This window comes from Falco rusticolus, chromosome 2 (genome assembly GCF_015220075.1).
Source record: "Falco rusticolus isolate bFalRus1 chromosome 2, bFalRus1.pri, whole genome shotgun sequence".
Lineage (NCBI taxonomy): Eukaryota > Metazoa > Chordata > Aves > Falconiformes > Falconidae > Falco > Falco rusticolus.
The window spans coordinates 46,023,648-46,048,345 of NC_051188.1; the positions used below are offsets into that span (position 1 = coordinate 46,023,648).

Here is a 24,698-nt window from a genome sequence, read left to right on the forward strand (position 1 = left end):
AGCAAAGATCACAATTTGAATTTTTATCTTATTAATGCATAGCTTTGCTCCCTCCCGCAGAGGCTGAGCCTTGCAGATACTTCCCCTCCCTGGCAGACTGCTTTGTGCCAGTGCTGGAACCAGGTGGTTGCCTTTGCTTCAAACTTAGCAGCACTAGTGGGAAGAGTAGAAAAGGCTGCTTATTCCTTACAAACCCAGGAGTGCTTTTGAATGGGTTAAAGCAAAAGGAATAGGGAGGAAATAGCATTTTTTTGCACTGGCGACAAACTGATTACTCCAAAATGTTGCAAGGATGTGATTGACAACCTGCCAACAAGATACCATTCCCTGCTGTTCCTTACATCCACTTGTTACTGATATTATCAAGACAGAATTAAAGTTCGTATGTCCTGCTAAATCACTGTGGTGACAGTAAGGTTTTGAAACAGAGAGGCCCTGAAAATTGTTTGAATATCTATCTGCGAATGTTTAAAATAACTGGATCAATAGGTCCAGATAACATGGCAGGTTTGTTGTATTAGCTAGCCATGTGATGGAGAATAGCTTTTGAGGGCTTTTAGGCCCTTCTAGTTTTGAAAACCAGTTTGCGGCATCTGGCACCATGCAGTAACGCCTGCTAAGCACTGAGGTTATGCCACTGACTGCTAAGCTACGTGTAAGTATGTTCCTAGCTCCCTCCCTTCCTTGTGTCACTGTACGTAACATTTGTCAGCACAAAATAGATTCTATCACAAATAAAGATGTGATACTATCGTTTGTTCTTCATCTGTACAAACTTTGCTTGTATCTGAATGGGTTCTCTGAAAATTACATTTTTTTCTGGAGAGTATATCAATATTTTATATTTTACCTTTTGAATGCATGTTAAAAAATAGGCAAAGAACAGTTGTATTCATATTTTACTGCATGAACTAAGAAAATTTAAATTAAATAAGCCTTTAGGGTTTTGGCCTATTCTGAGCTCTCAGTGATGTTACTGAGCAGACAAGATGCCTTACAAGCTCGTTGTAAGCAATATGTAAGAAAATAAGTGCCCTGTTCTATTATTTGGTTGATCCTCCAGAAACAGTGAAAAAAAGTTCATGTTTATGTAATCAGGAATTTGATGCTGTAAAAAGCGAAGGGGAAATATGGTAGCTTAAAAGCTTGCTGTGGGATTACAGTTGTTTTTAACTTGACGGTTAAGCATTATTTACTGTTGTCTCTGAATTCTTATAGCTGATAATTTAACTGCTAATTCAGTTGTGTGATGATTAATTGCCATGAACCTTAAAAAGCACTACAAATTTTTCATCTGTTTTTCTCTTAACAGTAGTTTTGTTTACTTCCTGATACTTTGTTTGTTGGCACCGTATGTAATGAAAATATACCAAAATGGTGTATACACAGAAGATGGTAAACAAGACATACTTGCTAAAAAAGTTTTTGGAGCACACTTTTACATGTGGAAGGCTGTAGTGATCCTCTTGTTTGCTGTTCAACTTTGACCTTTATTTTCCTTTTGCAATAAGTAAAACATGTATAATGAACAGACTAAGATGAGATGATTTTTTGCTCTAACAGCACTATTCTATTAATAACTGTAAATCTTTTTTTCCCCCTCTTCCCTTGCATCTGTAACAGCTAGCCGATGGCGGAACCTCTTCTCTACACCTGTCTCCTTGGCTTTTCCCTATAGTCCTGTTGCGAGACTCACCCCATATACCAATGGCTTTAATAGTCCCAGCTTCTCTAAAACCTCCAGTAAAGCAATACTAACACCTGAACGGACAGGTAATGCGTATCATTTTATTGATTTACAGTGCTTGCAAAATTGCTTAATTTAATCTAATCTTGCTGGCATTTAACAGCAGTACACTGTTTGGATTGGATGATTGTATATAAACTCTCATCTCAGAGGGAGAACTTTGTAAAAAATGACCTAAAATGTGGCAATTAGCTAGCTGGGTAGGTTTTCTTCTGTGTTACAGTGCATGTTACAGGAAAGTGGTACTTGTAAACAAAGCCTATTTCTCAATAGTGATTTACCTGAGAGTATAGTTGTGACTGTGTCAGTTTAAACAGTCTCCAGCTTTGTTTGCCCTTTATTGCTCATTTCTGCCCCAGTGTGTCCCTTCCTTGTGTCTACAGAAACATTTGTACAGCTGTGTAATGAAGTTGCAGGGAGAATTTCTCTATAATAGCAATAGCCAACAGAATCGTGGCTGTTTTCAAACTGGTATTGTTGCTACTATCGAAGATTTATTTTATGTTTGCTACTGATTTTCAGGGGACACAGGAGTTTTAGGAAAAATACAGACTTTCCAGGGGCTGTAAATTGCAGAGAGTTGCATTTTTCCTTTTTCACTACAAGTATTGGGGATCAGTTTGTCTCTATGATTTCTCTTAAGCTGCAGTGGTAGCAGAGAAAATAATCTTCTGGGGAAGAGGCATTAACATTTTATTGCTGATGAGAGCAGGCCTGGTCTGAGGTCGTTAACATCAGTGTCACACTGATCCGTGCACTGTTTTCTGTGTGTGATGTCATGTGCACATGACAGAAAGCCGTTTTAAGGCGTATGGGCACTGTGGGTGACATACAGCTCCAGACTGAACACCTGGCGTAGGTGTCTACGTGTGATTGAGATGTCTGAGCCCCCCTATTCATTGGGATGTAGTTTAGTTCCTAAATGAAAGCATCTCATGCTATTGTAGATACCCTCAGGTATCTTGTCTGGCTTCACACTGCTGCTTGAAAAGGGCACAGCTGCTACTACCTCTGCAAAACCTTGAGGAACATTGTAACTTCCAAATTTGAAAAAGCAAACACATTTATTCCTTAGGATCCTTCCAGAGCAAAGTAATCCCATGCGTGTCCTTTTCTGTTGGAGATATTATTAGAGAACAGCTGAATTTCAGATTAATTTTAGGGGGCTGCTTTCAGCGGTGCTAGAGGATGCAAACACATCTGTGATACAAGCACAGCTGATGAGCTGTAGTCACAGTGGTTCTCACCCTGCAGGCTGTGGGCCTCTGGTGGTCCAGAGGATATTAGAAAGTGATTACTGTTTTATTTGAAGAATTTTTCTTTAAAGTTGGGCAACAGCAAGCTCATGCAACTATTTGCAACTTAGTTTATATTTTACTATCATGCAGGGAAAACGTAGAATCCAGAACCCTCTCCAAAAGGTAGCTCTGTGAAGGAGACATTTCTTTCTCTGTTGTTGCATAATGTTCAGTCTTAATTGTTATTGATTTCTCTGACGATTATAAACGATTTAAAAACACAGTAAAATTTAGGTAAATGGCTCTGACACGGAGTCTGAGTACTGAGCTGAAGTTGGTGACACATACATGCTTGCTTTCTAGAACAGGATAAAGAGAACCACAGTCTCGTCAGAAGGATTCAAATGCAGATGTATTTAGGCTATGCTAACTAATCCGAGCTGTGTGGGTAAATTATTTGTTGTCTGGGCAATGTGATACTATATTCGGAGCTATACTCTATTCAATAGAGAAATAGAGAAATAGAGAAATTCATGATTATTACTACATTTACTACTTTTCACAAGTATCAAAGCCCTTTGTTAGTTGTTAGTGGATTGCACTACACGTCTGAAGGTTTTTCTCTGTTATACAGAAAATATTGTAAACTACTGTAATATAAAGAGCAGAGAGTTGTGAATGGAAGATGGCCGGATGTATTCACAGACTAAAGGTTATGGTTTTTTATATAGGTTACATTTCTAGGAGTTCCCCTTTGAGCCCACAGTCATCAATAGACAGTGAACTGAGCACCTCGGAGCTGGAGGATGATTCCATCTCCATGGGATACAAGCTGCAGGATCTCACTGATGTTCAGATCATGGCTCGTCTACAGGAGGAAAGTAGGTGGCTTTTTTTCATTTTTCAAAATAGTCTGAGGAAGATTTTCTCTAACAGTCAAAACTGCTCCTGTCTGGTCTCAGTTAGGTAGATCTTTCTTAAATGCTGTTGCTTCTTGAGTGGCAGATGGAAAAACACTTCAGCTGCTCAGAGGTGTGCACGTCATTGGGTTCAGATTCAACTTGATGCTTATATTTTTCTGAATCCCAACTGGTAGCTCCATACCCATTGAGTACATTTAGATTTAGAAGATTTACAATGTCTTACCCCATTAATTAAAATAATTTTATTTCTGGGGAGGGAAGATGCTAAAGCAGTTTTCTTATGTATATGTAATGTAAAGAAACATTTTCTTATGTTTCATGAGAAAGGTAAAAGCAAGCAGCTCTTGTAGGTTTCTTTGCCCCTACTTTGACTTCCTTAATTGTCAGATTAATTTTAAAATTAATTCCCCTTTAGATCCTGAATTGGGGCGTTTAACATTTTGGTTTGAGACAAGTGACTATGTACAAATCTGAGCTCAAAACCTTGTTTGACATAGATTATAGTTTGGCTTGGTAGTAATCTTTGGAAGATGTCTTTATTTATAAATAAAGGGCATTTGACTTAGAAATCACTCAGACAGTGAGTGCAGTATCTTTCTCACTTCCTATTAGTGCCAAGTGAGGCGTAAAGGAGGAAATGATGAGATGAAAAACGAGAAGTTCAGAGATGGTGACTGCAGGAAAATACCAAGTAATAAATGACAAAATAAAATGAAATAAAAATGTGAGGAAAAAATTAGAGCTGCGATATGGTTGCAGCAACTGGACTGAGCAGGCCAGAGTGATCACTTGTCAGCAGTTGAACTTGCGGAGCATCTGGTAGCACTCGCTACATTCAGCAGAGAAATTAGCAGGTGTGAGACTTTCCAAGACAACTGAATTCTCAGCTGGAAAATGTGTATAGTCACAGCTCGGCAAATTTCTGATGTTATGTGAAAGTTATAATAATTATTAAAAAAATATGACTATCAAAGATACAAGGGATTGCATTACTGAGCTGTGCTCATCTCCTTCAGAGTGATGTTTAAAAATGACTTCAAGTACTTAGCTCTTTAAGGAATCAGGTCATTAGTAAACTGAACGGAAAACCACAGTTTTTCTTCTAATCTATGTCAGGTGTAATGGTTTTATCTCATCCTTACAGTAGCAGCTGGTGCAGAATGTTTGAGCACATGATAGTTGTTGTCCACTTAATCCTGTGGAAAGTGTTAGTGTTATACGTGCATGCAGGCACGCTCTCTTCACGGCCACGAATAAAATCCCACTCGAGGGCTGGAGGGAAGCATAAGAAGTTTCCATTATGAAGCAAAGACATCTGTCAAAGCTGAGGGCTTTTTGTAAATCTAGAAGAGTTGTTGTCTGCAGCTGCTGGCAGAGTTACTCAGCTCCTGGAAATGAGATGTACATCCCCTTTTTCCCTGGCTGCTGTGTGGCTGGGAAAAGGAGGGATGTATGCAGGATGTGGATGTTTCCCTCTCACTTGACCTGGAGCAAACATGCTCTTTTGGGGAAGCGCTGATAGTGGGATGGTTTTCAAAACCTGGCATTCTGAAAAGGGGGTGGTCAGATGTGTACCTGTCTAAAAGACAGCTGTGTTACCAATAAACCTTATCAATGAGACCAGGTGCTAGCAGGAACTAATTCTGGTTCAGGGAGGTCGGAGAGCCAGAATATTTACATGGGTTCTAAGTTTAGGAATGTCATTGTCAGCATTTTCATTGCATGAGTATAGGAGTTTAATAACAATAACTTGGAAAACTAATAGTGTTAATTCCTCTAATTAAGAGTGTTTAAAAGTTAAAAGCTTAATACTCATGTGATCTTTCTGTTGGCAGAAAAATAGGTGCCTCCTGAAGGCAATTCATCTTATGTTCAGAGAGGCATCTAAGACATCTCACAGGTACTGCATTTTGGAGATGCCTGTACTCTTTTTTTATATTTTTTATTAAAAAGGGATCTCGAGGGAAATAATTCAGGCTTAAGTGCCTGAAAGGTAGACATGGAAAGTTGGATAAGATGAATCCTACCTCAAATCTTCAGCCTGGTGATACTGTAAATGCAGTTCTTGCTGTAAAATTATGTCTGCTTACCTACTTAGTTTTCAAAATTGAAGTGCGTGTTCAGAGTTAATTACAGCAGAAACCAAATCATCTTTCTCTTGGAATTTACAGGCCTTAGGCAAGATTATGCTTCAACTTCAGCATCTGTGTCAAGGCACAGTTCAAGCGTCTCTCTGCATGTGGGAAAGAAAGGGACATGCGGTGACCAGGAATATGATCGCTATAGTCTTGAGGATGAGGAAGAGTTTGACCACCTTCCACCTCCGCAGCCACGGCTGACTCGCTGCTCCCCCTTCCAGAGAGGAATTCCTCATTCACAGACTTTCTCCAGCATCCGGGACTGCAGGAGGAGCCCTACCTCCCCACACTTCCCTTCAAATACCTATCAGCAGCCCTACTACTCTCCTCAAGCCCAAACTCCAGAGCAGCAACCAAGTAGGATTAATGGAGGTGGGTTGCATACTTTTCTGAGAAGTTGTCTTTTTTTCGCTGCAAAGTGCCAGTGCCATTTTAAAGATCAAGTTGTGTCAACAGAGTGAAGTGTGTTTAGAGTATGACAGCTAGATCAGTCCATGAATTGTGACAAGGAATTTAAGCCTGTGAAAATGATTTGAGGTATGTTCTTGCTAAGTAATTTGCTACAAAATGTGATCTGTGACTGAATCGTGGAAGTTGTTGCTTTAGTCTGTTTTAAAGTGCTGCAAGGATAACCACAAGTCAAGAAAGAAGAAAAAGGAAAGAACATCTTTTAGCAGGCTGGTAGTTGGCTAGATGAACTGATGAGGCTTTTGAGCTTGGCCTATGCAAGTCCATTGTGAATACAGTAAACTACAAAATAAGGTTTTCAGATTTTCGTTCCCTTTTTTATTTCTGACTTTGCTGTTAATGAAACTATGCTGTCAGTCTGCGATGAGTGCTTATGGCAGGGGTCAGGTCAGCACTGTGCTCGTGTTCTGGGTCTGGTAGGGCAGACTGTAAGTGGGAGATAATGTCACTCCCGAACTATCCTGAGCCATTGCTGCTTTTAGGACTGCATTTGAGATGTATTCCAGAGTGTCTGGAAGATTTGTCTCTCGGTGCTTACTCAAGACTTAAGTTTCCCTCCGTTATTGCTGTTACCTTCCTTCATTCCTTACTATGATCACAATTTTCTTCCTCCTGCTGCATCTTACTTTCCTGTTCCTTCAGTCTTTTCCCAAAATTAATTCAAAACAGTCAGTTTTCAGTCAGAGTCTTGTTTGTAACGTTACAGCTTACAGCTCACCCTTGGGCAAGAAAATAAAGGTGCTATTTACAGAGCGCTGTAGATATGCATGTTGCTTTCCTGACAAACAAGACATGACAGGTTGGTGCCAAAAGCACTTGCATTCAAATTAAGACGTGGCATGGAAGTATAATCAACAAGTGGCAGTTCATGAAGAAGGGCGATATTAACAGAAGGTAGAGCAACGTGGGTGTTACAGTTGGTACAGCATATGTGCCATATTAATTTCAGTGTTATTTTTCTTGGTGGTGAAGGACAAGAATAGGACAGCACTCATGGGCTTGCAGAAATGTTGGGGAGATAGAAAGGAAGGTTATGGGGCATTTTTTATTTAGGAATAAGGACAGGATGTGGTGCTGTGATCTTTTTGTATGGTCCTCAAGTGCTTTTTCAACTATTTTTTGGTGTTCAATGTCAGTGGAACTTAAACATTGGATTCTTGCATGGAAATCTCAGAAAGTACTTACAAGGACACTACAAACACTAGATTCCTAGTTTATTAACCAGAAAGCATATAAATATAAAAGGCCACCAACTTTACCCCGTGGTTGCTTTTTTTCTCAATAACTGTGAGGTACTGGATAATCTTTTGGTGTCACTTAGAAGGTGGACACACACAACTTCAGTTACCTGTTTGCTGGAGTGGCAGACAGTCCTATAATAGCCAATACCACTGTCTTTAGAGGGGAATTATCTCTTCAGCTTCTGTACCTTTATCCTCTGACTCATGCAGCACTGATCCACATAAATAGCAAATACTGATGGGGAGAAACCTTTTACTTCAGCCGTGTACAGTTGGCAGGCTGGCAGACAAGAATTCAAGTCATCTTTGTATTTGGTATGTCTGAGTAATATTATGACAACATCTTCTCATCATTACTTCTTACCGTCTTGGCAGCAATTTCATTGTCTTTCAAGAACTCCTACACATTGAAATGGAGGTAGACTGCAAAATAAGAATTTATCTGAAGCTCAGTGTGGTGGATGGTGTGTGACAGGTTCCACACTGTTACAGCTTACCAAGGCAAAAGAGAAGGAGGGGTGTGATAGGTGGAAGGACTAAACTGTTCAGTTACTGCTATCAATATATGTGGAAAGCATCATCCATAATTAATCAAAATCGCACATATCACATCCTGCGCTGCTCTTGGCCATTACAACAGTCTGCCCAAATCTCACTTCCTCTCTCTTCCCCTAAAGAGATCACTTGTGTTCTTGTATGTGCAGTCAGCAGTCTGTCCCCTCGTTCATCTGGTCATTCACAGAGCTCTCCGTAAGAGTAAGTTGCAAGTAACTTGAATTTATCACTTGGTCTGGGGTGAAAAAACAGTGTTTAGCTTTGACACAGTGTCTCCTCAAATATGTGTTTAGCTCAAATAAAATTTTTGGCCTTTAGGGAAACAGTATGAGGGATGCTGTCCTGCCTGCTTTTATTCATATGGTACGCTAGATGAGGTACTTACTCTAACTTTAACTATGTGTACTGTAACAAATACGCTGAAGGTGTGATAAACTTGGAAAACTTTAATAATTCTTTTAAGAGTATATTGGTGGCCTGATGAGGAGCACCTGCATTTAAATGCTGGGATGTGGGTGCCTACATGTGTATGAAGGGCTGAATTTAGCTGCCCACGTACAAGTGCTCAGCACTGTATGAGATAACTTTGATGCACCCTGCTTGGCTTCACCATCACCATGGGTCAGTGCTGTTTAGAGGCCATAGACAACCCAGGGTGTCTCAAATGGCGTAAGGTACCTATATGTAGGCAGTGACTTGTGCACTAGGTGTCTGGTCTCCCACTATAACTAATGGTCTGCTTGTTCTTTATTCACAGGCGACTGCATTTTAGTTAGCAGAGAGATAGTCTGAGGGTTCTGGCACTAATCTGCCTGTGCTTGGAATGAGGATAAAATGTTTTCCAGCTGTGTTTGAGGCTGTAATTTTGAGCTCACACATTGTTCTTGCCAGTGTATTGTAGTAAAGCGCTGCCCCTGCTGTAATTTTTACATTCTGCCCTACTTTAAATTGCTGTATATCTATTTTACAATAAAATACCATAGATCTGTTTTAAAATACCACACCATCTAGCCCCTGCTCTCTGGCACAAGTTCTTTTTCTCACCTTATCCCACCCATGTCTGAGTGAATGGTACCAGTGCCATTTACTGCCAGTCTCCAACAGCTGGCTGTACTGAAAGGCTCCTGGTAAACACTAGCATAAAGTGGCAGATGTGTTAAGATGTGAAACGTATTAAAATGTGTTCAAGTTGTATTTGGGGCCACTTTTAGCACAGACTTTAGGCATACCTGTTGTTACCTCTTAACATTTTTGCAGCCATTGCCTGTAGCGTGTGTATGTTATCTTTACTTTCTAATAAATTTTATTTCCAGTTCTGGCAAGAATACACTAATAGAAAAGCTTTGCATGAATTCTGCTTTTTTCCTTATTTAATTACACCCTCTCCCTAAATCAGCTGAATTGTCTGTAACAGTGAGTTACATCAGGAAAATTCCATCTGTGGACTTTTTAAGGCATTCTGGTTTTCAGGGATTTTTTTTTAATTGATCAGTGGGTCAAAAATAGATCATTTACAGAAGATCTGAGAGAGATGGGAGGTGAATAGCTTTTGCGTATCTGTTGCAATTAGCTAAACGGAATCAGTCTAATTAATGTGTGTTTCATAATTTGACAAAAGATTTAGTATGTTGGCAGTGGAAAGATTGCTGTTTATACCTCTCTCCCCTTCCTCTAATTTGGAGAAGTTCATGGTTAACAACTTAAAATATTGCTAATTCTATTAATACCAAGAATACTTTATATTTAGTAATTTCATATAAGAAATACCACCAAATTCCATAAAACCAAGCTGTGTTCTGCTTTGCTGTCCATAAATGCACACCATTTTTATTATTTTTTTTTTTTACTGTGACACAGAAGCCCTTTCATTTTCACTTTTAAAAAATATTTTTTATTTCTGTTTGGTCACTTTGTTCATTTTGAATATATGTTAATATTTGTACTCTTTATTACTTGTGATTTTGTGAAACCAGAAGTAAGAGATCTATAGTGCTGTGAAATCATCCAGAGTAGTCAAAATCAAGGATAGACAAGATACTGCAAATGGGATTGATCCTCTTGAGGTCAGGCCCACTTTCCAAATCTTGAGATGAGCTTACTCATAAACTTTTATTCTGGCACCCCTTATTTCATGTGCATTTTAAAGTGTCCATTTTTATAATACCTGAAAATTAGAAACTCTGTACTTCAGACAAATTATTCCAGCTAAAGAGGGAGTTTATTATAATGCAGTGAGAAGGGGCAGGTGAAAAATGCATCCTTCATTGCATAGCAGTGCATGCAGTTTGGTTAATTTTATGGTATATTTTCCATTACCTTTTCATGTTGTTTTTTTAAATTTTTAGCTTGGTTGATACCTTCATAAACAGGCCACAGATACCATTCACTTGAAAAATTTTGCTTTTATTTTCCAGAAACTTAGTGCATGTGTTTCTGGGGAATAACTTTTCTCAGGCACAATATTATGATTATTGGCTGTTGCAATACTTTGGAAAGCTACAAATATGGGGGTTTGTTGGGGTTTTTTTAAGCGAGGTCCAGGCAGGTATAGAAGAACAGCATTTCAAGGGCAGTAGGTTGATGTTTAGATATGAGTTCAGTATAGACTAACATTGATTTCTGTGTTCGGAGAGGTCGGAGAAGATCTGTTCTTGCTGATTTAGAGAGTGTTTTTCTGCTTACAACCTCTCTTCTTCAGATAAGAAGGGAGAATTCACTGTAGGAGATTGTTGCAGACTTTATTAAAGAAAAGGAGAGCAAAAATCTTACTTTGTCACCTTTGTGATTCTGTACAGCCTGCTCTAGGTGGGCCTGCTGTAACAGGGGGGTTGGACTAGAGAATCTCCACAGATCCCTTCCAGCCCTCTCACCCTTCTGTGAATCTGTGAAGTTAGGTTGAGAATAGTGATCAGTGGGGAGAAGTCATGGAAGGATAATGGAAAAATCTTTAATTTGCTGTAGCTGTCTGTGGTGGGAAACGTATGCCTGTGAAGCCAGAGCGAGATGGAGTAATAGTTCTGAATAAAATGAAAGCGTTCAATGGTAGCAAAATGTAGGTATTGAAGAATGGTGTCTCTCTCTTTAACTGAGACTTGCTTTTAGTTCTTAATCTGTATTTCTGTTTTTAAACACTGATGTCTCTGCTGTATCAACTGATGATTCCTAAGACCTTTAACTAGACCCTGGTGTATTTGGGATGTCATAGATGTTATCGCCATAACAAATGTAAGGCAGATACTGAACTCGGGTCTTCCAAGATGAGAAAGAGAAATTAATCTCTTAAAGTGAAGGTGTAATTGAGTGTACAAGTTTGTTAAGGTTTCAGGCCAAACTCTGAATATTTACATAATACAGATTTATGTATTTAAGTTACAACTTAAAATAGAAAAACACAGATACTTTTTTCCTTATGTTTTTTCCCCAACTTTTTTGTGCATACAGTACAGATAAGGCAGAGTTGAATTTGTAGTGTTTGTGTGAAGTATTAAAATAGATGTAAGGAATTGCTAATGTAGCTTAAATGTTGATACCGATTTCTCTGAGACCCTAATAATTATGGTTTACTGTATCACATTCCTTAGCAATGGTGTACTTTTGGCAAGGCTTTTGAGTCCTTTTGTTCAAATAAAACATTGGTAACACTTGCAGAGAATAACAATAAATGAATAAATGTGTTTTAAGACACTTCACTGTAGGATCAACTTAAGTCCTCCTTGCAAGGAGAGCCTCACTGGATTAGGTGCTTTGGCAGAGAGAAGATGATACGTATCAAGAACTGCTACAGAACTCCCAGTCTGGCAGCCCACCAAGAGCGCACCTCTACTGGGGCAGCTTTGCTCCCAAGGGCAAGGTCTGTGCATGCTACATGGACTTTTATCTTCAGCTGGTGATAGTATTAGGCCAGGGAAGGCAAAAAAAAGAAGCGGTGGAATAGGGGCAGCTACCTGCAGAGCTGGGACCAGAAGACAGAAGGCAGGTGCTGCCTGTTCTGGTGTCCTGCCAGAAAGAAGCTGAGCCACCAATCCCAGGCTGACTTCAAAGAAGTGGCATCAGGGGAAGAACATCCTGGAAAAAATCAGAACTGAAGCAGCTGGGTAAGAAGCAAACTGCTGTCTTTACTGTAATTTTTTGGAATGTCTGACAAAATAAGGGACACTTTTGCCTGCTTTTTGACCCGTCTCTCACTAGTAGTGAATATGATCTGTGCTGTGGGATGGTCTTTTCGTGCACATTTTCAGTTGAGGGCAAAGAGCCTGTGTTTCACAGTTCCCAGTTTTTCCTGTGCTGTAGGCAACGGGCAATTCAGTATGGATGTCACATATGGGAAAAAGTGTAAACATGCAGCAGGCGATTCTTGGTGTATCATTCTGCTGCAAATGTGTGAAACAAAGACAATGTCTGCCACCTAAAGAACACTGAGGAAGTGACAAGCCTGTGTGTACATGCATGAACTATTCTGAGAAGGTGGGAATAACCAGGCATTGGTTATTGACTGCCTTCCATGACCTATCCCTGCATTTTCTTCAGAGTTTCAAATATCTCAATAATACAATGTCTGTAGGTCATGCTGTTAACATCTCAAAGAAGGCTGGGAAAGGCGAAGATACATCTGTGATACTTTATATGGCTGCATCCTACTTAAACATTGTGTTTATTTTGGCTTAGATTATAGCTGAGACTCAGTGGTGGGTCACAGTAAATATGGATGCTCTAGAAGGTGCAGGTCCTTTGGAGTTTCCCGCTGGTGTTAATATCCACATCTTCCTAACAAAATGAACTCTAAACAACCAATGATCTTTTTAGGCTTGCCACTGAACCATGTTAGTGCAGAAGAAGTACAGAAACTGTAGCAAATACCAGCCTCCATCATACACAGGACTGTTCGGGCAAATTACTTCTCACCTGAGAAGACATCTCAGCTCTGTTCCTTCACTCCTTCTCTGTTAATTTTCTCATCAGTCTTAGAAGAACAAGGATCTCTAGAGAGGGAAGGTTTGCTGCTAGCATTTTGGAAAAGTATTTTTGTTTTCTTCTCATATACTTCCAGCAAGTCTGTATATCATCACGTCTCAGTAGCCTGGAAAAATACTAAAATCACATAACACCACTTCATACATCAGTCTCACAAGAGCCAATGTTTCATTTACAAACAAAGTATCTGTAAGACTCTTCCCACTGTTCTTGGGAAGGGAACAGGTGACAGAACAAACTTCAAGAAAGAGATGAAAGAGGATGCATCATCCAAGATAAAAGCTGCAAAGTGCTGTCAAGACAAACATTTCTGGGTTTTCCCCAAACACAGAACTGACCTCCTATTTTCATTGCTTTTCAGGGCCATTTATCTCAGCAGACACAAGGACCCGTCAAAGAAGTAACACAGATGCTTGATGGATGAGAATTTGCAGGTGTAGCAGGAATCTGCTGCCTGAGGACTGAATGAATCAGCAGCAGAACAGACTGTTGGAACAAGAAGGGACTAATGAACAGGAGGCAAAAGACGTGGCCAGCCATGACATGGAGGAAATCCAGGCTACTTCTGTACCTATTTTTTCTGCTGCTGTAGCTGCATCCACTGGACAATTCAAGGCGCAGACTGTGCCTGTGGTGGCTGATGCAGTCCCTGAGTGCAAGAACATGTAGTGCCCAAGGAATTCTGTTTGTACAATGTGATATGTGGATAGTATTACAAAAGCTATTATATGCAGTGCCATCTTCCCTACCACATCCTGTTGCTCAAACCATTTTTGCTGAGTGCTTTAATGTTGACCTAGGGTTTTAAAGGCTAGACAGGGCTCCAAAATTAATAGTAGCTACAGACAACCCATATTCATGAATTTTCTGCTGCTCCGGGCCAAGGGTTGCATCATAGGACAGTTCCCTTTCCAGTTTGCAAAGTCATAAGTATTTCAGAAATGGGGACATATAGTAGCCATGTGGATGCCATTGTTTGCATCCCCAGGACAGTTTTGGAAGCCGGGTGACTGACATTTTATCATTGTTCTATTAGTGATATTAATACCACCTGACTAAACCACAGTGGTAATCCCTTTGCTAATGTTCACTGCTATATTATTGACAGTTTCAGCCTGCCAGTGTCAATGACGAGTCGAAGCACAAGAACTCTTTAACTCTTTGATGAGAGATTATCATTAAACTGGGTTTTTCTTAGGATTTGGCTGCACTCTAGTTTCTGGGAACTCAAAACTTGCATTTCCTTTTCCTGCACTGAACTTCTCCCTATCTTACGTCCCATACCTTCCGTTTGATTTAAAAAATACGAAAATGTAGTGTATTTAACTCGCAGGGATATTTAAACTATTTCCTAGACAGCAGTGGGTTTCTGTCAGACCATCTATGGTAGCTGAAAGTCAACCTTAGTTGAGATGGAAGAGAAGGTCTGTCATTACAGGACTTAGTGTGCATGATACATTGTCAAGGGCAGGTAGGCACTAGCAGCTGGGACTTGGGACATCAGGATATTAGAAATGCTGGACCACTGAAATACAAGGATGTTTTTGACTATTTGCAAGATTCTGTACCAGTTTTTACCACGAGGACCAGTCATAAAACAGCTGGAGTGGTAGCTTTGCTGTGACTCGATTTGCTGGAGTTACACAGGCGTGACATGTATTGAAGTTACTGTTAAGTGACTACTGACACCCCGTATAGACAGAACTGTACTGTCCCTTCGTATTACTTGTCAGTTGTTAGCAGCTTTAAGGATTAGAGGAACTCATGATGGTGCTAAATAGGTTATATATTTATGTGGACTGACAGAGATTCTAAGTAGATTCGTTGTTTCCATGGACTAAACTTGCCTTGTGTGAGCTAGGAGGCTGACCCAAAACAGCGGTTCCAAGCTGTGTGTTGTTCCTGTGCATAATCAGAAATGTCAGCCTTCAAATGCCCTGCTTGCCATTGGAGAGCACTGTCGTAGCTGCTGTTTAGAAGGCAATCATACCCAGCTTTCTGTTGCAGTGTAAGAACAGGAGGCAGACATCTGCCAGGTGCTGGAACCTACAGCAGCGGCAGGAGCTGGTGGCCTCCACACTGACCACGGTACCAGGAGAAACGTAGCTGCCTCAGCAGGGCACAGCTTTTGTGTTCGTGGTGTTGTCAGTGACAATTTAACGAATGACCCATTATTTCCCCACAGCAGTGCTTTACTCTGAAGTCTTGTCACGTCACAGGAGGCAATTCATACCAGGTCATGCAGTGTGTGCCTTTCTGCCACCGTCAGTCTCTTCTGATTTTACAGGACTGAGTCATCTCCCTTTGGCCCCATGGCAGAAGAGACCAAAAGAGCTTCCCCTTAGATTACCTAATGCTGTTGTGGTTGGGAAGTCTTCTTGAGACGTCAGACTTGGTTTTGGTTTCTCTCTCCAAATCAGCTAGCGTGAGTGGGGTTGCGAACATCTTCTAAGCTTTTAGACACTTACCTTAGGCATTGAACCTGCCCCAAAAATATTTGGGACATTTGCAGCTTGCTTTTTGTGAAAGGCCCTACAGGTCTGTTTTGAAAATGCCCGCCAAATCAGGCACCACAAGCAGGACTGTAGGGAGAACCACCAGATCTGAAACACCTGATGTCAATGCAGGGCTCCAAGCAACTGAGCAACATCAAGATTTAGCAGGTTTTGCGCATAGTCACCAGCAGAAATATAACATGCTAATAAGGGTAGATACTGAATGGAAATTTTTAACATCTCAATGGCACCTGAAAGCAAGATTTATCTCACCTGTCTTTAGACATGCACAGTGTAGATTTCCTATGTGTGACATTGCCCCTGGAGCCTTGCTTTGTATTCACTGCAAAGAAACAGGCACATTTAGGACATGACTCATCTGACCTACTTTACATGTTTATGTGAAACTCATCCTTACTATGACACTTCAGTGTTTGAATCCTTGTGATTCCGATAGTGTACTGCCTGTTGGTGTCTTTAAGATGATTTGTGAATAATCGTGCTGTTACAATAGCCAGAGGGGTTCAACTAGTAGGCTGTCAATAACATATTTATATTCTTCCTGCAGAGCAAAACCTTTCTTTGTGTTGAAGTAATTTGTTTTAGTTTTGGTTTCTACAAAAATTATTCAGAGGCTGCTTGTGTTGGAAATTCTGACCTAACTATGGATGTTGTCTTCTTTTGCTTCAGATAAACTTCGGAGAAGCATGCCTAACCTCGCGCGGATGCCAAGTACCCCCACCATTAACAGTAACACTGGCTTTGCTAGTTCTCCAGTCACTGTGAGGAACAGTCAGAGCTTTGACTCCAGTTTGCATGGAGCGAGTAATGGGATTTCAAGGATGCAGTCATGTAGTAAGTACCTGTCGTCTTTGGCTGCACACAAGGAATCGATAGAGTGGTAAAATACATGTCACTGAACCCCCTGCTTTATGAGAAATTAAAAGTAGACTGTGTTACTTTTGCACCGGGTTTCAATATAGCTCAGAATTTTCAAAGTTTCTATTTTGGAAAGCAAATTCTGCTGATCCTGTTATGCAGTATTGAGAGTTTCATCACCACCTTCTTTTATTCTTTACCCATTCATTTTGTGCTAACTTAAAAACTAAAATTATAATAATAATTAGTATTGTAGAAGCACCAATAAGGCAGTTAATTCATACAAACTTACAGTTTTAGGTTTGATACTGGAATTGAATACTGCCTTTCTTTGAAATTTATACAATGCTGGCTTTACACTACATTGTATAAATACTATCTTCAAATACGTGACCTCTCTCCTTTAATAAACTTCACTTTTTAAATCTAACTTTAATAAAGTTGAGCCACTTCCGTCTGAGCAGATGGAGGGTTATATCCTCAAGTATAATATACTTGTTGAGAGGGGGGATTAAAATTACTCTGTAATTAGTTTAATTTAAGTGACTTCTTGATGAGGGGATGAAGGGTGTATTGATCTAGTGGATGTTGAATTATTAATGTAGAATGTGAACAAGATCATGATTCAGATTCATTGTTTCTAGCACAGTGGTTGAGGTACTTTCAGAGGAAATGGAAAAAGTAAATTTCATTGGATGCAGGCAGGAGAAAGGATTTAATTTACACCTCCCATGTCCTGTGAGGTTTTGGAGGGAGAGGTTAGCAAAACCTTTTCCTGTGGATATTTTCTTTCAAATTTGAGCAGAATTTACAAATGTTTTTAAGACCACTATATTGCATCTTTTCTGGAAAATACACTTAACTGCTGTATTTGTTTTGTTATATTTTTATCCTGTTTGAATAGGAGAATGGAAGTAGTTGTTCAGGTTCCCACTTGAATTCGCATGGTAGTGCACTGAAAGTTTATTTACTGATTTAAAAAAACAACCAATTTCTCTGTGTGTTTATGTATGTAATATATGTGTGTGTGTATAAAATGTGATTTTTCTGAAGTAACTTTTTGAAAAACATTTCTAATAAGTGCTGTACTGGGGTATTTAAGAAGCTGTGCTATGTTAAGAGTTCCATAGCAGTATATTGCCAATGTTGTTTAATTGAATCGCACATCTCTGTTTTCTCCTGTACCTTTAAATGATTTTAAGACAACCTTTTTCAAAGACTTGAAAAGCACTTGGCCTCTATGTGATGTGTTAGTTTATCTGCTTCAGGCTTTTGACAGTTTGCTTTTGACATGGGTACTCTGGAACAGATGTGTGTCTGCCGTACACCAGAGGGCAGGAGTGTGTAGAAGATCTGTGTGTAAAGCTTCTGAAACCCGTAACATTGATTTAAAATGGTAGTTTACATAACATTGACCTTGGTATGTGCTGTTATATTCAGGATCTTTTTGTAGCCTTTTCATTGTTTTTATACATGATGCTTAAACTTCTGTGGTGATTTATAACGCTTTAATGCAACGTTCCTTAAACAAGATTAGGTTATTGCAAGCAACCTTACAAAGATCTAAATGATATAACAGTAATTAATTGATACCTGCAGCATTTTTTCGTGTTTAAAGCTCTAATTGCATAGGTGGAATTAATGTGCTTTTAATGGCTAATTAAACCTCTTTGAGAGGAAAAAGAAGGATGAATACGGGGTGCGGTTTTTGTTTAGGATGGGGATACAACAGGGTGTTTTAGTTCAGTGCAGTGTTACTGGGTACAGTATTGAATCCAAGGGTTTTTTCAAGAGTTTATAATTAGCAAGTAAATTATATAATGATGTGTTTATCCCTATTCGGATCTGTCTAGAAATGAGCATTTACTTCTTGACCTCATCTGTTGCATGCTTGACCGTGTTATGTCCTTTTCTACCACTCTTTACAGTTCCATCACCAGGACAGCTTCAACACAGAGTTCACAGTGTGGGACATTTTCCAGTGTCTGTCAGACAGCCTCTCAAGGCTACTGCCTACGTAAGCCCAACCGTACAAGGCAGCAGTAGTAATAGCAGTATTCCAGTGTCCAACAACGTGCAGTTATATTCTAACACTGGGATCCCGATGCCAAACAAGACTGCCAGTCAAGGGATTGTAGGGCGCAGTGCCCTTCCAAGACCATCACTGGCCATCAATGGGAGTGGCATACCCAGAAGTAAAATTGCACAGCCAGTACGAAGGTAAGAGTTAAACAGGCCTCCTTCCCTATGTGGATGGCTTTGGCTTAGATTTTGGGTTTGGGGGTTTTTTTCTCCTGGACATGAAGCTGGGCTATAAAACAGAAGAGTTTCTAGCTCCTGGTGCTGACTCACTGCATGGGTGAAGATTTTTTTCCAGAAATAGTGATAAACAATGGTTGCTGGTAGCTGCTAGTAAACTATGATAATTGATAGAATGTAATCAATCACATATAAATAAGAACGGATTGCTGGCCATCAATAAGAAATCAAAATAAATGGAAACCTCAGGTCATTAACATATGTGGCCTGCCTTCTTCCAGACTTGTGCCAACTGCTATTTCAATGTCACAGGATTAGCAAATCTTAAAGAGTACTCAAATAGAAAGAGTTCCATCCCTGTGGTTGTAAGTGGTTGTAGACTGTGAAAATGCAACTCGTGACGTTACAGCATTGCAATGAAGGAAATATCCTGGATAGTTCAGTCCTTGGGTTGAACCGGCATCCTTTCAGTTCCAGCTGGGAGACAGTAGACTAACAGAAAATCGTGGAGTATCACATAGTCGCAGTGAGCTATACTGTTAAGCAAATGCATTTTTGCATTTTTCCAAGAGAATTTAATCTCCAAATGTGTGTGGGGGGGGGTTAGGGCAAGCAATAAAATAAGCTTGAGGAAAGAGACTTGTGTTTTAATCACCTTATCACAGCTGGGAGTTAAACTCTTAGGTGTATGTTCTGTGATTAATAGGTGGTGAAGTTTGTCAAAGAGAAACTTCTATCAACTTGTGTCAGCTCTTCAACTGTTTCTTCCCATTGCACACATCCCTTTTCTGGTGAGGGTCTGCTGTGTGACCACCTGATTTCCTTTTGGATAAACTGTCACTGTTTAGCTCTCACCATTTTTATACTTTTCACTAGATACTGACTAGATCCAGAATAAGTTCAATTCCTCGCATTCTTTCTTTGGTTGAGTTACTTAGGGATTACACTGATGTGACTGACAACAGATTTTGACCAACTGCAGTGAAACTCTGATAAAGAGCTGTCAGGTTTCTTCTTTGATGAAGTCTGTACCATGAGATTTCTATTATAACCTTCTTTGCTCTCTGCTGGAACACTCTGTTAGAGTTCTTTATAGTAGAGAGTTTTCTTTCTTTTCTTCTTTTGCCTTTCCTCCACTTAATGTTCTTCTGCAGAGCTCTTAAATCTTTCATAGCAACATGTGAGAAAGAGACTTTCTGGGCCACGAAGACCAGTCCCTTACTATTTTGTAACTTTTCATACATCAGACAGTATTAAAGAAAAAACAAAATTAAGAGGTTTCAGTTGGAGGGCGAGACACTGTACTATCAACACTGTTTTTATTAGAAGCTGATTCAGACCAGTTAACAAAGCTATTTATAGTCCAGAAAGTCTGGGTTCCTGTCGTCTTACCTTCAAATGTACCTTAGCAGCATCGTATGTTGCCATGGAGCCAGACTGATGATCCTTGAAGATGGATGGTCTTTGCACTGTGGAAATGACAAGGACGCTAAAAGCACAGGCAGATTGGAGTTCAGCCTACAGTTCTTTAAGACCCTCATTTCATTTTATTTATGCATGTAGAAGATAAGGGCAGTTTCAGTTCATATGGAATTTTCTTGGAAGGAATTCAGCCATCGGAGGCAGATTTTCTCACTGTTGACTTTTGTCACTATGGTCATTTCTAAGGAATGGCATTGCTAGTTATCTGTTCAAGAGTCTAGCTTCTTTCAGTACACTGGAAACTAAGCAGTGTTTTTAGTCGTGACTTGATTAAAGGTTTTTTAAATAAATCAGATGTTCAGGGAGAATGTCATATTAAGAGCAAAGCTCTGTCTTCATATGTATGGCCAGACTGTTAGGTAGCCAAGTTACTGGTATTTTTGATACTTAAAATAGAATCAATCATAGAATGGTTTGCGTTGGAAGGAACCTCAAAGATCACCTGGTTCCAACCCCCCTGCCATGGACAGGACACCTTCCACCAGACCAGGTTGCTCAAAGCCCCATCCAGCCTGGCCTGGAGCACTGCCAGGGATGGGGCAGCCACAGCCTGGAGCACTGCCAGGGATGGGGCAGCCACAGCTTCTCTGGGCAGCCTGGGCCAGCATCTCATAGGTTGTAAGACACTTTATATAGGCCTGTATTAGGGAACTTCAGTATTTACTGTGTAGGATCAAACACAGATCCCCCACAATGAGGGGTTGCTTTTGATAGTTTGTAAAATAAAACCATAATAGCCAAGATAACCAACTTGGCTAAATATTAACTGCCTTTCTCCTTGCCGTGAGAGATTCATGCATCCACAAGCAGTGTAAAGAAACTGTAACAGTACATTCCATCTCTTCTTGGCCTTACAAGTCAGACAGCGCCTTTTTTTTTTATTCCTGTTGAATGAATCCGTACAACCCTCAGCCTTCCCACTCATGCTTGGGGCTTCTTGCAGACCCCTACCTTCCAGTCCTTCACCTTCTATCCTTACACAATGTGAGGGGCAGCAGTGACAGGTCCCGTAGGGTTAGGTGAGTCGGGACCCAAGTGGGACAGCCAGGCTGCCCCACAGTGCACAACCAAGAGTAGCACTGATGATGACCAGGGTCAGCCAACAGTCCCAGTCTCCAGAAAAGTCCACAATGATGAGGCAGGCCCTAGCTGAAGTCAGGAAGTCAGTCGGCAGCTCAGGGTATGGATCAGTCCCAGGTGCCAGGCGCAGACATGGCTGCAACGTAAGCATAGCTCCGGAGGCCAAGGTGGGAGGCTTGCTTGTTCCTTCTGCCTTATACTGGAGCCAGTCACTGCAATCCAGCTGGCAATGGAAAAGTAGAAGAGGACTATAGACCCTCCAAAACTCTGTTATTGCAAATCACGTGGCATCGTACTGACAGCTTGTACTTGTTTGAAACGGTTTTCAACACTGGCACATTTTCCCGTTCACTGCCCTGTAGCAGAGATTCAGCTGTGGATTTTTTTTTTTATTATTCTTACTGTTGCTTTCTAATTATTCTTTACTTTTTACCCTCTCCATTTTTTCTTGAAGATTGTTAAACATACTTTCCTCTTTTTCTTTCTGGAAAAAAAAGAAATTAAAGCAGCAGTTGCAGAAGACAGCAGAGGCAGGTCATGTTTTATGCTTCAAGTAACTGGATTTATATCAAAGATAAGGGATCCCACAACAAAGTGGAGCTGCAGAAAAGCAGCTTGGATGAACCTAAATTTAACCAACTTTTTTTTGGTTAAGTGCAATGTTTTTGCCATAAAAAAGGAGTTGTAGCAGATAGGCGAGAAGCTGTTCTGGTGATTGCTTTTAACTTACTGACTCTGCCTGGGTTACAACATACCTCTGCCTTTTTCCAGCCAGGGGCATTGGGAAGGGAGAGGAAGCATCAGTAACTCACAAGAAAAGCAGAGAAGTGTGAGAACAAGATACCTGGTTTTATAAGAAACAGTTTCAAAGAATTGAGACACTTTATTTTCAGCAAATTCTGGTGTAACAGAAATGGGTTGTGGCAAATTCGAGATAGCCTGCCTCATCACCAGTGAGTTGGCATACAGGTGGTTGGTTTTCCTTTTTTTAATTTTTCTTGAAACAGTTACCTCAGTAGTACCTGGAGGGTTTGGAAGATGGTCAACAAGCGTTTTATAGCAAGACCCTGTTTATTAGTGAGAGATGCAGGGACGGTGTGAGAGTGGGGGCCCAGAGGAGGGTGAGTTCCCTGCAGGAGTGCTGGTGCTGAGGCCAGCAAGTCTCTGACTTTGGCTGTGGCATGGAAGTGCATTGGCACGTCTTGGATGAGGGCTGGGAGCAGGACTTGGTAGAGTTCTTAATCAATATAGGATTCTTAACCAATATAAAGTTCCTTAGTGTCTGCATAGTGTTTTTATGAAGTGCTGGGTTTTCGTGACCATGCTGAGCACAACAGCTTTTTGGAGAATATTTCCCATTAAATCTATGCTGTCCATAGTGACAAAAATAGGTTTTTATCATCTATAGCCCTGAGAAAATCTTCCCATTTAGAGGGGTCTCATGCATTATGGCAATTACTCACCAAATTCTTTTTTACAAACCTTTTACCCAGTTAGGACCAGTAAGAATAATGGGATCTAATTGGAGGTGGCCTTAATTTCACCCTAGATCTTTACATTTGCATTAGCATGGAGCCAGAAATACACTAGTGATGTGTCCAAGCAAGCCACAACGCCACTGTCACTGCAGAAGTAAATAATGTTTGTTACCTTGATCATCTTTCACATGAAACATGACTTCATTTGCCTTTTTTTTTTTTTTTTGTCATTCGGTTAATACAGTTTTCTTCAGCCTCCAAAGCCACTTTCGTCACTCAGCGCAATGCGGGATGGGAACTGGAGAGATGGCTGCTATTGATGAAGGATGCCCATCAGCAGTGGAAAATAAATAATGCGGATTTCATTACCCAGCTGGCTGGGTAACAATGATTTGGGAAAGGAGGGTCATACAGCATTATTTCCCCTGGGATTTTAATATTTAACCATCCATAATGCAATGTCATTTTTAAAAAATGAACATCTTATCAAATACTAAATATTGCACTTAATCAGTTACCTGAACAGCTGCATTGTTATCAGACTAACAATGGCAGTGTGGGCATTTGGAAATGAAGTATTACTTATGTGCAAAGTACCAGAATATTTCCTTGGAAAGAACTAGGGTGATAATGCTTTCAGTCAGCTTTGCCGTACTGAAATTTTAAGATAATTTATTCAGTGTAAAGGCATCATGCATTTTATTTTGAATTTGGGGGGACTTATGTATGTGCTTGAATTCTTTTCTAGTGTTTCCAGTACATTTTATTTTGTATACTTACATTCATTTAAACTTGCCTGAACCTTGAACGACAGAGAGATAATTTAACTTTTCTGTGCCATAAATAATATTTTTGGGGTAATGTACTTTTTTAGGGCTAGGAACATATCTTACAAAATCGTACCATTGGCAATACAAAGCAGTATATTTATGTTGCAGAAGCACAAAAAAAGTAGCATTCACTGGAAATTGCCATCCAGCTGGGTCAGCATGGTTTTGTTGGTCTTTCACCATTTGTTCAATTGTTAATTTATTGTCATAGTGTTTTGTATTTAAAATGGCAGCATAAGTCACATTGCACTTACAAAGATACAGTGATCTCTAAAACTACAGTTGATTTTCAGTACTTTATTACAAAGAATAAAATTGTAATGTTTTATTAACAGTTGCTTATGGAAAATGAGTTTTAATGCAAATCTTTTTGATAGATCTTTTACAAAATCCAATTGCACTAATCAATGCTTTCTTATAATGGCATATGACTTAATATTTGATTACAACGTGTATACTGCTGTTTTGGAATGTTTCAGAAATAAAGAATCTATTTCAGCAATAATGCTGTTCTTGAATGTGCAATATAAACATTGTCAGAATTTGGCAGCTGATACCTGCTTAGCTCCTGAATTTTTTATTACTTAGCATTTATAAAGGTTATGCTGGATTTTTGCAAATAGTAACAGAGTTCTGAAAATTTCTGATTTTTTTTTTGATTGTGTTATGACGCCATAGTATGCATAGAAGTCAAGTGTGTATTACTTTGAAATCAATCTTATTATGATCTTAAGAATTTTTTTCAGTTGAACATTCAGATTCTGCAAGTGCAAATGTGACTTGCAATGGGAAACGGAGATTGTGTACCAGGTGAGCCTTTCACCATGGCTCTGAATTTGCTCTCAGTTTTGCTCTGAATGGCTTGAGGACCTGCGTTTCTTAAAAGGGCAAACTAAAACAAAAACCAAAGAGGA

The 24,698-nt window shown here is 39.9% G+C and overlaps 1 protein-coding gene across 3 annotated transcripts in view; it reads left to right on the forward strand.

Annotated features, from left to right (window-relative positions):
* SLAIN1 (SLAIN motif family member 1) overlaps positions 1-24,289 on the forward strand; it is a 58,922-nt gene extending 34,633 nt beyond the window's left edge. For 2 of the 3 annotated variants that reach the window (XM_037377872.1, XM_037377874.1), the window contains 6 exons: positions 1,624-1,773; positions 3,717-3,866; positions 6,080-6,418; positions 16,467-16,631; positions 18,584-18,875; positions 23,199-24,289. In XM_037377872.1, the coding sequence (XP_037233769.1) occupies positions 1,624-1,773; positions 3,717-3,866; positions 6,080-6,418; positions 16,467-16,631; positions 18,584-18,875; positions 23,199-23,274 (1,172 nt within the window). In that variant the 3' untranslated portion in view covers positions 23,275-24,289. The remainder of the gene's footprint in view (positions 1-1,623; positions 1,774-3,716; positions 3,867-6,079; positions 6,419-16,466; positions 16,632-18,583; positions 18,876-23,198) is intronic. The other variant, XM_037377873.1, reaches the window with a different exon arrangement.
* The last annotated feature ends 409 nt before the right edge of the window (positions 24,290-24,698 follow it).